The sequence below is a fragment of the Phalacrocorax carbo genome, chromosome 1 (genome assembly GCF_963921805.1).
Source record: "Phalacrocorax carbo chromosome 1, bPhaCar2.1, whole genome shotgun sequence".
Lineage (NCBI taxonomy): Eukaryota > Metazoa > Chordata > Aves > Suliformes > Phalacrocoracidae > Phalacrocorax > Phalacrocorax carbo.
In genome coordinates this window covers 55,594,300-55,610,030 of record NC_087513.1, presented here as the reverse complement: position 1 = coordinate 55,610,030, position 15,731 = coordinate 55,594,300, and the positions used below count along the sequence as shown (strand labels likewise).

At 48.7% G+C, this 15,731-nt stretch overlaps 1 protein-coding gene across 1 annotated transcript; it reads right to left on the bottom strand.

Moving 5' to 3' along the window:
* Positions 1-1,315: 1,315 nt before the first annotated feature.
* On the bottom strand, positions 1,316-8,517 carry CENPM (centromere protein M). The gene is made up of 6 exons (XM_064453357.1): positions 8,386-8,517; positions 7,980-8,059; positions 5,334-5,432; positions 4,219-4,298; positions 3,052-3,143; positions 1,316-2,304 (listed from the first exon to the last, which is right to left on the bottom strand). Exons 1-6 carry the CDS (start codon positions 8,440-8,442, stop codon positions 2,179-2,181), a joined length of 534 nt encoding a protein of 177 aa, XP_064309427.1. The 5' UTR covers positions 8,443-8,517; the 3' UTR covers positions 1,316-2,178.
* Positions 8,518-15,731: the final 7,214 nt, after the last annotated feature.

Genomic DNA, 15,731 nt, shown 5'->3' with positions numbered 1-15,731 from the left:
GAGATGGTGCTCTTAAGGAACTAGATGTTTTTGTACCAGCTGGGATTTGGCCACCTGTAGGAAGTACAAACAGCATCTTTCTTCTTTGAAAGCAGTCGAAGGAAAGAAATACCACATCTGAAACACAGCAGTGGAAAAAAAACCTCTATGTTTGAAGGAATGGACAGTAGCACGTGTGGGTTTCTACAAAGCATTCTGGGTGAACCAAAGAAAGTTTCGTTTTCACCAGTTAAGAAAGCACAGCGAAATTACTCAAGGCCAAAGGGATTTTACCCAAGTCCCATAGTTATTAGAGGCAACTGGAGAGTGACCTGGGAGACAGAAGAGTCTCCTTACCTTATAGCAGTTGCGGAAGACATGAAAGAATGGCTCATTTCATGCCGCAGCCCTTCCTTCCCTCCCCCAGACTGCACCTGCACATCAAGAGCAAATCGAAACTAGTCTATTCTAAACCATGGTCTCATTTATTTTGAGGGACCCAAAGCGAGAGCAAGGCTGAGACAGCACAACCAACAGAGATACTTGTTTCTCAGCATGATTACCCCTCTCTGGTGGCAAAGTCCTGGCTAGTACCTTCACAAAGCTAGCTGAAAGTAGGGCACGGCCATTAAGCTCCCAATCCTCCTTACACAGCCGCAAGAGTTTGCACATGTTGTTCTCCTTTGGGTTTTAGCCAGACTCCAGTCCTTTTGGGCACCATAACACAGCTGAATGGTTTAGCTCCTTTTGTTCCAGCTGACAAACAACCTAGCCCTCCCCCGGCAGCAACAATACAACTGGAGCTAGGATTTGTGTGTCCTCTGAGCAAGGATACAGGCTTTGTGCCTTGCTGAGCTGTCTTTGCAAGGACTGCCAACACTCACAGCTGATTAAGCCTGCAGTGCTGCTTTCTGCTTTTTCATGCTCACAGACAGATGTCAGAAACAAGCTAAGTAAAACAGCACACGCAGCTAGAGCTCTGCACCTAGGAACATTAAAGCAGACTATCAGGGATTAAATAAATTCAACGAGAGGAGAGCTTAACACATTCTATCTAGGCTTTATTTCTACCTGGCATGCAATTCTGGGTAAGAAACATCCCAGCATTCCAAGAAACACTGTATTCTGGAAGGTGGCTCAGCTCAGCATATAGCAAGGATTGTATCTCAAAAGCTTTTGCCACCACCATGTGGCTGAAACCGTGACTGCAGCCCATGAACTAAGTGGAAGCTCGAACTGCCAGCAAGGACCAGCCTCACTGCCAGGGCCAACTGGGGCAAGCATTCATAGGTTTTAGAGCCCATGCCATAGACCTAAACAAAGAACATACAACTAATTATTAAATAGTATACACTTTTATTAACTTAGAACTCCAAAACACACTACCAACTTGCTGTAATAATAAGACATTAATTACTTCTGATAAGAACCTGTTAGTTAAGGGACTATACACAGCATATGCCCACCTTGCAAGAGACAAGGTGTTTTCCCTATGTTCCTGTAGTCGATTCTGCTGCATTTCATCTCTGGTCAGCCCCAGAGGCTGGGTTTCTAGGGTTGTGCCAGATTATCTTTAGTCCTTTCTTCCCCAATTAGGTATCAGGCATGGAAATACTGAGCCCTTCACTGGGTAGATGCTCACCCAGCTGGATCATTAACAGCCAGCTGCAGTCTATCCAGAAGCTGCAGGACAGCCTTCCTACCATGTGTTCTCTTGGTGGGGAGACAAAACCTGGCAGCGAGCTTTCACATTAATCCAAGGTGCTATATTTCCATACAAAAGAAAGCAGGAGGCTACTGCCTCTTCTCTAGTACTTTGTGGACACTAAAACTAAGATACTCACCCATGACATGTGGCATTTGGGATAGTGACCTGTTCTGACATTCTTTCAGTAAAACAAGTAGCTCCTTGTCACTGGCAAAGTGGGCGAAGGTCAAACTTGATCATGAAATGGGGATTCCTATCCATTATTACATCTGAACCCCGATTCAAACTGTCTTCCCCACAGCATCTATACATCAATCTACAGAACAGGAATCAAGCTTTTCTTGAGAGATCAGCAACTAGGAACAGCCCTGGATGAGCAGTCATGACAAGTCAGGTAAAAAAAAGCTTCCCAGTGTGATTCCAACTGCAGCAGCTTGAATGCCCAAAGTGAAAAAAGCTGATGAACATGGTTGAATTCTCACAATGAGAAGCTAGTCAGCAGCAGAGCTCCTCATCAGTGAGCCAAAGGACAAGGAAGAAACTCCTGGTACATGACCAGCACAGATCTGTAACATCCGGAGAAGTCGCTGAGCAGTGGCAACTCGTACTCCTTCCAACTGGAAACAAAATAGAGAAATTACTTAATCAATAGAAAAGAAAAGCAGTGCTAACCTGTGATAAAAGAAAGAACCAGAGCAGGCATTAAGTACAGTTCAGGGCAGCTAGCTGCCGAAAACCCCAAACAGGCCCATTTACTCCCCTAATGTTAAGGAAGGTACAGTGTTGGCAGCTGAAAACCCTGAAAGCCTTGCCAAAGGCACAGATATTACCTGCTGGTAGGGAAGCAGTTTCCGAGAGTAGAATGCTGAGTACACAGAAAAGTAAAGCATGCTACCACTGAATGCCAAATTCTCCCCTCCAGCTTTTCAGACCAAGCAGGTAATTGGAAGGAGTGGTGTATCAGATGGCAAAACAGTCTGTGAAGCAACAAAGCCTGGCTAACAGGAAGCATTACGTGGGCAAGTGTGTCACATGGCAAATAACAGCTATTGGGCTCCCAGGAAAAGAAAAATGCCTCAAGGAACAAGCATAGGGAGGCTTTGCGTATTAGAGGTCTTTGTTAACTTAGACTTGGCTTCCTGAGGCTTTGAGGTAGCACAGGAAGGAGCAGGTAATCTAGAAGACTCATTTCAAGGAGAGTTACACTCCTGTACCCCTACTGTTCTTGTGGAAAGGGTCTGGTCTCTGACACTTATGCAAGACAGTAGCATACATACATATATTTATTGCTAATGTAACAATGTTCCTAAGGATCAGAGCAGTGGAATTCACAAATCCCTTCAGACACCAAATAAACACCTTACCTCCACCTCACAGAATAGCATAGGACTGCAGTAGACTTCTCCCAGTTTCCAGACATCATTCATGTCTACGCTGCAGCAATTCACCCTTCCGACTACAGAAAAAAGGTTTCCCACATTACAAGCCTCATAATCAACATTCAGTGAAGAAAAGTACCGGGAAATTCCACATCTGCAAAACAATCCAGAGCTAGTTTTGAAAGCACCATAGAAGGTGCAACAGTGAGCAGTACAAACAGAATGGTACAAGACTCAGTGGAATTAGCACTGAAGTTGTTCATAATACGGACAGCAGGAACAGTAGTGCCACTTTACTGAGTACTGTAACATCAACATTTTGGATAAGGGATCAGGACACTATCAGGGAGGCAGAATCTTCTACTTGTTAATCAGAAGCCACCCCCCCGGCTCATGTGATATCACAGGGTGATGTCTGCAAGGACTTCACTCCATCAGGAGAGCAATAACACAAGACAATGCCAAGACTCTTCTCCACCCCAGAATTAGGCCTCTTGACCCCCAAATTCCAGGGACACAGTGCCTCAGTTCCAACACTGAGCAGTACAGACTGCCCCCTCCAGTTCCTCAGAGCTGAAGTAGAGAGGGTATGGAGGAAAGCACCCTCTCTGCTTTTTTTTGGGGGGTAGGTGGGGGGAGTGTCAGGCAGGGAGAGAGATTAAAGGCACAAGAGAGCCAGACAGCACACAGCAGGAATACCAGCCTTGTATTAGAACTATACTTAACAGTTTAGTAGCTCATCCATTTAGATTCATTTTATTACCACAGTATCATATGCTCCTCACTGCTCATTAAGATTATCATTAAGAAAGATCTGCAAGAGCAGATAGAACATACTTCTGCAATGCCACAGGAAAAAAATAAAAATCAATAACAGTAATTTCATTCAGGGATTAGGGACAGAGAAGAGAGGTCTCACTGGCAAAAACAAAAAGGAGAGAGCAAGTGAACATGAGAAAGAGAACCATGTTTTATCTACAAAAAAACAATTTAAAAAAGGCAGACAAGTTCAGATATGATTTGAACAAAGCTTTTGACAAAGCTGCTGGTTGCCTTTGTTTTGTTTCAAATTAAGTCACTGCCCTGTTTTAAGGAAAGCAACCATGAGTTGTGCTGGTCCAAGAGGAAGAAGAGGGCACATGTCATACATACCCCCAGTGACAAGGAAGCATGTTTTCCCCAGGAAGAAGTTGGCATCCACATGAGCTAGAGAAGCTTCAACATTCTTCAAGCTGTCAGAAAAGCACAGACAATCCAGTTGGACAGGGAGGTAAAACTAGTGCAGCATAAGGACAAAGGGAATAACTTTCAGAAACACAATTAGAAAACCAAAGATGGTAACATCTGCCGATCTGTGAGCTGGCAGAGTTCTGCTCTATGCTAAAATTGTGGCAGCAGAGACCTCTGTAATACCCACAGCTGGTTAATAATCTATAACATATCCTTTCTACCCAAGATTCAACAGTTAGACTTAGTTTGAACAGTGTCCTCCATGATTTGCAGACACTAAGCATCCAAATTCATCAACACCCAACGAGACTTCAGCACTACTTCGGCTCTTTCAGAAGAGCTAGCCCACTCATTTCTGCAGCACTATCTGTGCTGTAAGCATGCAGCTGGGCCTGTCATTTTTGGTAAATGAAGCACAGGATCATCAGTCACAAGTTAAGTAATAAAACGCTGACTTTTGTGCCTTAGAAAGTCTTTACTTGTGACCTGGGGACACAAATATAATTTCTACAAAGATGAGCACAAAATGAGAGAAAACGGACCAATCCCTGCAGACTCTTCCCTTTTGCCTAAAGACATCTATAGTACTGATCCCACTTGACCAGTAGTATCAGTGAACTAGGGACACAGACGCAGCAACTGGCTGGTGATTAGGCAGCACTGCCCAGCGCACATCAGCCATCTGCACATTACAGAACTTAACAGCACCACCATTGCTTCCATCTAATTTTACGGACAGCATCTTTCCAAAGCTCAGCTCATACCATCCCATGTCTAGATCCAGGAATAAATTCTGCCTTCTCTGCTACGGCAGCTTAGTGCATGACAGGAATGTTACTGGACAGAGAGGTTCATCCCTAGTCAATTGCTGGAGGCCAGAAAACCACTGTATGTATTACTGAGCTCTCCCACTACAGCAAGTCTTGGGTTTGAAATCTACTATTCAGCGATTTTGACACAGTAAAAAAGTAGAGATTTACCCATCAAACCAAGAAAATATATCTGTTCCCCCCCCCATGTTTTTGCCCTTCTTTTACCTGTATTTGTTCTTGATGTCAATCATAAACACAATCAGATCTATCCTGGGCCGAAGGTGACCCCTCTCTGAAGGTAAGGGGAGGGATGTAGCAATGTGACTGAAAGATAACAAGTTTACCAGTTTAACCAAATAGCTTGGCAAGGCAGTATCCACTTAACCGTAACCACACAACCACTGCAGTTCACCATGTAGCAAGTTCCCATGAAGCCTGCCAATTACTAAATACGTAGGCACTGAAGAGACACTGTAATTGTTTAAGTGGTGTTCTCATATCTTAGGCCTACTCATAGTTGCTGACAGCCACAATGATACTTGCTAGACAAGGTTATTTATAATGGGAAGCTTATTAGAGCATAAGAAGACCCACAGAAACATTTTTCCGCACAGATCCGTATGGCAGTCATTTTATTTAGTTAATAAGAGTCCTTTCTAACAAAGCAAACCCCTACGCTTTACTGGTATATTTTGCTGCCAAGATTCAGTTAAAATGCGCCAGTGCTTTCCTGTCACATTCCGAAGATACTGCTCTCACACTCCCACAGGAGAGGTGACCTTCTCAGGTGTCTCTGTTACAGAATGGTGTGTTGCATTCACAAAGCCTTAAGCCAAAAATGTATCACCAGTATAGCTTTATAGATGAAGTTATAACTCAGAAAGAGCTTCTATTATACCATTATCCCCCTTTTATCCCTTTCACTGTGTCAGGAGTTACTAGGTTAGTTTAGGTGTCTTTCCACACAGTTACCACTGCTGCTGATACAGCTGTTGGAAGAAGAATTACAAGGTGGGGATTTTGTGTCTCTTCTCCACTACAAATAAAAAAAATAAAAAACCAAAAAGGCTTCAGTAGTGCATATCTGGGCCTTCCACAGGGAAGGATATTATCACCACCATATTTTTAGAAGGTCACCTGAAAAGACAGATTGGACAAAATTTCAGTCTCTCTCGCAATCTACTTCCTCTCTGGAAGCCAAGAGAGAAACAGTGATTTTGGTCTCCTTGGGGAATATTACTTCTAGCAATTAAATCTCAAGGACTTAAGAGTTTTCCCCAGCAGCCACAGACCATGGTACGCATTCCCTTCCATTATTCATATGCAGTTTGTAGTTCTGTCTGCCAGTCCCCAAATAAAGGTGTTGTTTCCTATAAATAAGGATGGTATGATTAAAAACATTCTGAAACTAATGCAAGATATGAGCAAAGCGTGCTTGAAAGACACACTGCAAAACAAACAAGCTTATAAATTTAAGATGAAATTTAGGGAGAAGCTGTGGTGAAAGGAAAGCATCAGACCTCATTGTCTGGGGAAAGAAAAACCCAAAGAACAAAAAACCTCCATGATTTGGAATTCTACTACATTTAAACCAACATCACTAGATGATGGCAGCAGCCTCTAGATATGCACTGCAGAAGCCTTTTTTTCCCCTAGTGGTAAGAGACACAAAATCCCAGCCCTGCAAAACTTCTCCCAGCAGCTCTATCTGGCACTTAGACAAGATACCATATTTGTTTGTAATGTGTACAATCCCAAAGCAACACCGGGGGGGGAGGGGGGGGGAACAGGAAAAAACTGTCACAGATTTCTGCATCCTCATGGACTTGTTTCCCCAGTGATACAGGTGCAGGGAATTATCTTGCTCTATAGTAAAGCATAATTTTCCATGCCTTTGGGCCATTACCCAGCTGTAGTACCAGCAGCCACCTAGTTACAGCACTCCACAGCTCAGCAGAGGCTGCAGAATTTGCATAGAAAATTGGGTAATTAATTTACTATTAGTTAGGACAAACGTGCCATGATCAGAGCAGTACAGTTGCTCTAAGTGGCCAGCAGAACATTAGCTCAGGTTTGCCTTTACTGCATAGCCTTGGATTACAGCAGTGAAGTAACACAAACACCTTCTGAAGAGCTGACTAAACTCATTTGGTCTTGGCAAGAGAGCTGTCAAGAACATTATATCATAAAAAGTTAGTTAATCGAGCTTTTAAGACAGGGCTCGTCATGCAGCTAAAGTTAAAATTCCAAATGCATCTTAATAGCTCAAGGAGGAACAGCACGTGCATGCACACAAACCAGAAAACAGCTATGAAGAGCACCAAAGGTAACGGACATCTGCCGTGAAAACTTGTTTGCTTTCAAGCAGTTGCTAGCATTGTACTTGCCCCAGTTTGTCCCGAGACGTTTCATTCCTGTATATGGCTGTATCCCGGGGGGGGGGGGGAAGTATCTGTGCTCCTCCCATGCCCTCGCGACTTACTAATCAAACCCCTGTGCGACACGCAAAGGGCAACGGTACGTGCATAACGAACATGATGAACGTGAGAATTATTTCCACCCGCGCACCTAACCACGCTCAAACTGCTCGCCCGGAGGACAGGGCGGCCCGCCTCCTGCAGGTGCCAGCCACGCCTGCGCCGCGGCGCGCCCTGGCGTTCACAAGAGCGAGCTCTTCCTCCGCAACGAACGCCCCGCAGTTCCAACTGCCGCCGCCCGCGCGGAAGCGGCGCTCGTGAGCCATTTCGGTGCGCGCCTCTCTCGGGAGGAAACTTTGCGTGAACTCGCATCGCAGCCGCTGCTTCGGCTCCGAGATGGCAGAGGGCCCCCGCACGGCCCCGCGGCCAGCCCTTCCCCCTCCCCACCACTCACATACTGATCCTGAAGTTCTTCTTCTCCCGGAGCAGCGCCGCCGCCAGCTTCTGCTGGAGGTCTTCATCCGACCCCACCAGCTGCGCGGACAGGAGAGGAGGGAAAGACCGCGGTCAGAAGCCGCCCGCGAAACGGCGCCCAGCTGGGGACAGCCCCGCCACTGCCCCGAGGCCCACGCGCGAACCGCCGGCGCCCCGAGGCCCGACCCCTGCCGCCGCCCCGGGCCCACGCGTGAACCGCCGCCGGGGCGGAGGCCTACCCCGCGGGCCTCGGGTGCATATCCCCGCCGTTGCTGCTGAGGCGCGGCCGTTGCCGCTGAAGCGCGGTCCGGGGGGAACGCCGACAGCAGGGCCGGGCCCCGGGAGGGGATGGCGGGGGTGGCGGGCGGCGGCAACACCAGACCTACCAGTAAGACAGCGGAGTTAAGCGCCGGAAGCTTGTCAAAGGGCCGCAGCAACGCCATCCACCCCACGGGAGACAGCGCCGTCCGCCGCAATTCAAACCGGCGCCACGTAGCGCAGCGGGGGCGGGGCCGCTGGCGCGTGCGCCTTTTAGTCAGGCGCGGGGGGGGGGGGGGGGTTGCGTGTGTGTGGGGTGGGTACGGAGGTGTCCTGGGTGGGGCAGGGCTCTGTCTCCCCCCAGCGCCCAGGTGCCACACGGCTCCGTTAACGGCTAATAACCGCGCTACCGGTTGCTACTCGCAGTAAAACTGTGCAAGGTGGCCGTGCTCCTGCAGCGTCCCGGCGGTCAGCCGTGCCCGAGGCGCTCACCGATGGCGCCAGGCGGTGCTCGAGGGTTTCAAAGAGGCGTGAGGGGATGCTGGCCTCGCCTTGGCTGCCCAGCCCTGAGCTCCTGAGAAGCAGAGTCCTTATTTCCAGGGCTGGGCTGTCCCCCTGGCCCTTGCGATGACCCTTTGCTCAAGCCTGAACAGTACTCCAGTAAAGTTCCACTACCTCCTTAGATCGCAGTGTATTAAGGTGAACTAATATGTTAACAAAGTTAATATGCTTTCATACTACAAGGACCGCTTGATACAATAGCTAGGGAAAGGAGTTTCCCTAACAGCATACAGCGGCAGCGCCTGGCTTTGCATGCTGAATTGTCCTGTGTGAGGTTTTGCAGCAGCTCCAGCAGCCCCAACCTCCATCCTACCCTTCCTGGGCACCTTGCCCCTCGCCCCCGCTGGCTGGCCGGCCTCTGCCCAGCCCCGTGCTCCCCTGCCCATGGTACAGGCAGGAAGGAGCCTGTGAAGCAGCACTGCGGTTCTGGGTGTAGGCTGAGCTTTTCTCACTCCAAGGTCAAGTGGGAGGATGACATGCAGTGATGTAAAGCCCTTGGAGGTCCAATGTCCCTCAGTGGCCTTTCTGCATCTCTTGTTCTTTGCCTCATTCCTTGGTTTGGCTCTAGCTCTGTGTGGAGGAGGGTCCAGGACCCCCTCAGCTGCCTGCTGGAGCTGGCTCTCTCCGCCCCTTCAACCAGGGCACCTCCAAATGGCAGGAGACATGCCAGGAGGAGGAAGAAGGCCACAGGAGGACAAAAACACATCTCCCCCCCTGCAGCAAGCTGGAGAGGGAAGGCGGGGGGGGGAATTTAATGTAAGCTGATATCACATGGCTGCCATGGCTTTTTTGATCTTGACAAAGGCAGACGGTTCTGCTCGTTGCCAGCATGAGACAAATTACAGGTGAAGCAGAAGAGATTACAGGATATTTCTGGTTGTTGAGTTCAGTGGGGGGAAGGGAAGATGAATCCAGGACAGACGCATCCTAAAGATGGGAGGCAGGCAGATGCAATAAATAATGAGAGCCAGCTCCTGGGTTAGGGGGCATAAAAACGCAATTTGGACAATGCTGCTTTTGGGCTGCTGAGGGTGTAGAAAAAAGCTAAAAGCTGCAGCAGCTATTTAAAAGGTGTTTCTCCTCTTTCATCCCCCTGCTACTCCCCGTTGCCTGCTCTCTGGCCCTGCAGAAGGGCTTCAGTGTCCAGTCAGGGACATGGTCGCTGTCCCCTCTCTCGCTGCAGGCTTCAGGTGACACCGGTACCTGTTGAGTGAGGTTCAGTGTGTCCAGATGAGCTACCACTGATCCCACAGCTATTTTCCTTGTACCCAGCAGGTTTCATGGCCATCCCTTGACAGAATTCCCTCAGCAGGGCTGACCCCCACCTTCCTGTGAGGACACAGAGATTCGCCCCACTCCCTCTTCTGCGTGCCCCACCTTCACTGCACCCTTTTGCCAGGCAGGGTGCCTCCCCCTTAGCCCCGTACTAATGAAGGACCCTTGGGGCACAGCCCACCCGAGGGTGACTCGGAGGAGGTGGTAGTGGTAGTGCTGATGGTCCCTGCCTGAAAGTCCAGGCTTTGGCACAGCCAGTTTCCTCCTGGGATGCAAAGCCATTGTCCGACAGCTGGCACAGCAAGCTGTGCCTGGCAGATTCACTTTGCTTTCCTTCCTTTTTGAAATGCAGTCAGGGATTCTTCACGGCGGGATGAAAAGCCTGCAGAGGAAGCTCAGCTGTGGGGAACGAGGGGGGAGAACAAGAGTCATCGTCCTGTACCCTCGTTGGCTCCATGGGCAAGGGGTGTAAAACAGATCTAATATCTAAGGGTAGCATTTAAAATTTTTTTTCATGGTAGAGGATGGCATAAGGAGGTGGAAACTCAGTCTGGCAGTGTGTCTGCAGCTCTTGTCTAGTTCTGTAGCTCAGCAAGGAGAGGAGGGAAGAGGGTGAGACACGGTTGATGTTGGAGGCTGGGGTGTATTTTACATATCACTATGTATCTATGTCAGGGTGTTTCACCTCTCTCCGCTCCATTTCCAGTTTAAAAAGCAGGAATAATGAGTTGATCTCCACTTCGAAGTGGTGCAGGAGAGCTGAAGGAGGGGTGCGTCAGGGACTAAAAACTTGTCTCAACATTGTTGGCAAGCAAGTTTCACTACTATAGCCTAATCACTATGGCAGCTGAACAGAACAGTTTAATCACCAAGGTCAATGCAGCAGGAATGTGCGCCCCGTTATCTCGGAGTGCTCGTCCTCCACGCATACGCCCGGGCCCAAGGCCGACTGGCAACACATGGGAGGAGGGGGGCTCAACCCTCTAGAACTTTCAAGCACCCCCTGGTAACAGTACTGGGCATGTGCCCCACTGCTGAGTGGGAGGCAGGGGTATGCAGAACAGTTACTGACTATGCAAGAGAGCAACCATATAAAAGGAAAAACCAGTAAAGGCAGGGGGTGAGTGTTCTGGAACCTCCCCCCCACCACTGCACTCAATGATACATCAGACCATTCGGACTGCAGGGACTGCCTGGGCGGACGGACAAATTGCCGCATGATCTGTGGTGGTAGCTGTTGCAACAGTCCCACTCTTTCTCCTCTCACTCTTTCTCCCTCTCATTCTGCTTTTCACTTTTTCTTTTTCCCTTCTCTTTCTGTGCTTTTCTCTCCTGTATCTGTTTCTGGCCAAATAAAGTGACTAAGCACTTGACTCCGTTTTGAGTCTTAATTCTGAGAATGTAAAAGGAACCTAGTCATGATAATACATTGGAGTTAATCAGAAATTAAGCCCAGCTGCCCCCAAACTCCCAGAATTATCTGAGGTCAGTTGCAAAGCAAGGGGATTTAACCTCTGCCAAACTGTTCAACCCAACAGTGGATCATGACAGGGTGTCAGTGCCCTGGCCCCCAGTGCAGGCAGAAGGGGTGATAGCAGGGCATGATACGGAAGGGCAGAGCTCCTGATTTTACACTGTGGACCATTGAACATAGCTCTGGTAGCACAGACCATTCCAAAAATGAGTAGCAGTGTAATGTATCCCCTGTGAAGATGCTCTGGTGCTACCAATGCAGGCAATTAGCATCAGTGAGACTTGGCCTGGCCATCACCAGTGTTCCCTGAGAATGGTGCCGTCACTCCTGCAGCAGGACAGCACCGATCGCTACAAAAAATATTGTACAACACACATTGGCTTGGATATCCTTGGCCAATTTGTTGTGTGTTTCATCCAGCGGGTTGGTGACTGAATCTCAGCATATTTTCTCTCTGATTTCTCTCTTGGTTCTCCCTGAGCAGCCAGAGGAGTGATGGAGACAAGCTTTGGAGATGGTCTCAGGAGCAGCACTGACCCCAGCATGGTCCCAGTTGTCTCAGCACCCATTCCCAGACCTTCTGGCAGTGGTGGCTTCATCCTGCCCTGTTCAGCATGAGTTTTATGAAATGTCGCCTGACCATGTATTGCTGGCTCCAGGCTGACCTCTTGCAGTGTTGTCCAGGAAGCACACAGCATACAAACTCATGTGTATTTGATTGCATTTGTTCTCTCACTAATAGACAAAATTTATACCATTTGCAGCAAGTGCAAATTATTAGGGAAACTAATGACATTTCCACATATGTTGCTGGCAACTTCAGCTTCCTTTGGCAAAGGCTCTCTCCAGCTATTGTTAGACCCAAAGTAAGTCAGCTTTTTCCATTCTGCTCTTTAAAGTCACCATACACATTTCTTTAGCTTTTTGATCATCTCAGCAAAGCGTCTCAAATGGGTTTCTTTATTTTAAGCTGCAGTAGCATGCAGAAGGCAGGTTACTCTGCTTTCCCACTGGAGCATCCAACTGATGTCCTGCCATGCACCCAGGGTGCCTTCTGCATCCTGCAGCAACTCCTTCACCTCCAGCAGCTGAGCACGGAGGCATTTCTGTGACTCTTGCTGGAGTTTTGTCCTCTGCTGTGGACCTTGGGGGAGGCTAGCTGATAAAGTCCATCTTCTCCTATGCCTCTACCTACCTTGGGAGAGTAGGGGGATTGGTATTGCCTTAAAGAGGGGCAGAGTCTTGTGTCTGATCATCTCAAAATACACTGAAAAAAGCCTAAATGATACTAAAGAACAGCGAGGAAACCTGTAAGGAAGAACTGGAATAACACTTAGTCAGGCTTGGGATTAAGCCAAGCTCAGTATGTTGTTCATGCTGTGATTTACGGGCATGTTACAAGCAGGAAGTGTGTGCCTGAGGTTGCCCAACCATCTCATAGAATCATAGAGTCATTAAGGTTGGAAAAGACCTCTAGGATCATCAAGTCCAACCGTCAACACAACACTACCATGTCTCCTAAACCATGCCCTTAAGTGCCACGTCTACACTTTTTTTTAACACCTCCAGAGATGGTGACTCTACCACCTCCTCTTTCTCCAGCCAGGTCTTTTGTCTGAGAAGGGTTTAATGTTTTCTGCTTTGGCTAGGTGGCCCTCTCACATCAAACCTGACCCCACCTTGCAGGTGAATTTGTTGCTGGCCAGAGATACGGAGGGAGTAGGAGGCTTGATGATGGTCAGGTTTCCTGGGGTGAATGGCCTCAGGGAGCTCATGCATGCATAGCTACTCAGGGGATTCCTCCAAGCCAGGTGGAAGGGTCTGGAAGCCCCCCAGGCATGAGGCAGGATGATATGCACACACAAGCCTGGAAGATGCTGAGTGGAACACTGCAGCCTTATTCATAGTGAAAGCTGAACTGCTGCTGAAGCATTTCCATGTGGCTCAAGCTGTATGCAGCACATTGATGCCTGGAGCCATCTCGACACCACAGCTCTTGTCAGAAACCAAAGGATGTGACAGCACCTGAGAGCCCCATCACAGGCAGCAAGCAGCTGCTGTGGCATTGGAGGCAGGAGGTCTGCAAGCATGTCCCAGCTCCAGCAGCACAAAGCCCGGTGCTCGTTTGCCGCTGCCTCCAAGGGTGCTTCAAACTCAGCTGGAGGGGTTTCTGCTTGAAGCAAGGGAGGCTGCCATGTCATGACTTGCATAAGCCCACTGGTGTGGTAGTGGCTGTGGAAAGAGGTGATCCCCGCTCTTTGCTGTGCCCTCACAGTGCTTGCATGGCAGGGAAGTGAACCAGGGGAAAAAATTACCCCATGAGACAAAACTTTGCTGTTCTGTGGTTTGGCTGCATGTACAGCACACTAGCATTAAGCCTGAGCTTAAACCCACAGAGAAGTTGCAGCCTGATGGACCTACACTGGCTCTGGTGTCCTCCTGGGGTGACTTATGACAGAGAGCTGGGACAGTTGGCTGGGGATGGCGGGGGATCTTACACTTTTTGACATGATGTCCTCGAGGACACCTGGTCTGGCACACCCTACCGGGGTGGCTGGTGGCTCCGGCACTGACCGGTCTCCTGCAGAAATGAATAGTCCCCTGCCTTGTGCCAGCCACCACTGATCTCCCGCTCATTTTCTTTGCATACCTGGAAAGTGGTTTGCCTTCTGCCCTCTCAGATGTACTGCATCTTTGTCTGCCCTTAAGGTTTGCTCTGGGAACACGATAAACAATATCCTTTCAAGGTTGTTGGGTTTTTTTTAGATCTATTTGGCTTTTGGTTTGTCCAAAGCACATGTTTCTCTCCCAGTACAGACAAAACTGTGAGGCTTGTTTTCCTCCCTCTGCAGTGGAATTAGTGAAGCAGTTACTGCACTGATGGTCAAAGTGGGTATCGTGGCTGAACTTCAGTGAAGTTAAAATTAAGACGCAATTGCAGGCTCCTCTCTGAAGGCACATGGCAATCATCTGGAGTGCCTACCTTGCTGGAGCAAACCGAGAAGCAGCTAGCTAATACTAATGGATCTGATCCTCCGTGCAGATATCCTGCCCGGTATGGGGGGATCGCAAGCCTATATTAAATGCTTCTAAGCTATTATGAAGCTACCTCAAGCAGAAATGGGGCTTGGGAGGACAAAAGGAGGATGATGAGGAAATCACAGAGCATGCCAGTCAGCTCTGACAGCTCCCACCGCAGCCCTGTCTCTGCACTGATGGATGAAACCCCAGTGCAGACCAGGTGACAGACCCCTCGGGTGCATTATCGTTGGAGCCAGTGAGCACACGTGGGCTCTGTCACCATCCACAGGTTGGCTTGGGGAGGGGACGAACTCATTTGTGCCTGAAACACAATCTACTGGGAAGCCAAACCTTGCACCTCACAGCTCCTGCAGCATAGGCATGTAGCCAGCACAAATTTGGGGCTCAGACTGTTTGGTGGATGTTATTAGCCCTGCAAGCCTTTACGACCACCCACCACGGTGCGCCTGCAGGGCTGTAGGTGTCAGAGACTAAGCGGGCAGGGCTGGAGAGCGCAGGCAAGACAGCAGGCAGCTCTTGGGGCTGGAGCCAGTTGTTTGATTGATTTTGTTAAAATATTTTTGCGTTAAATGACTTCTGGGTCACAGTGAAAATTGCCCAGTGTACAAAAAAAAAGCCAGCTGAAAAACCAAAACGGTTCGGTTGTTCCTATTTCTATGCTGTTGAAAAGCTGAAAATGTTTTAACAAAACATCTTCCATCAGCAGCAGCAATGACAGAGCCAGGTATGTATTCAGGAAACAAAACAGGTATGTATTCAGGAAGCAAAAATCTTACTTCAGACAGAAATGTTTTTCTGTTTTCTGCTGTAAGATACTTTTGGTCAAAATGCTGATTATTTTATTTTTGCATAAAAACCTTAAAGGTAGTACTAACCTCCCTCCCCCTTCCACCCCCACACCTCTGTCTCCATCCTGCTGCTGACAAGCCACCAGCCCCCAGAGCCTGGGGTGGGCACATCAGTAAATCTGTGGAGCCTTAAAATCCCATAAATCTCCATCAGCCCGAGCTCACACACGTCTCCCCCAGCATTTCTCCTCCTCCCCAGCCCCATTCTCCTTTCTCAGCCCGGTGAAGAGCAGGTCCTTCGGCACTGCGGATGATGCGGGAGGAGGAAGAGCAT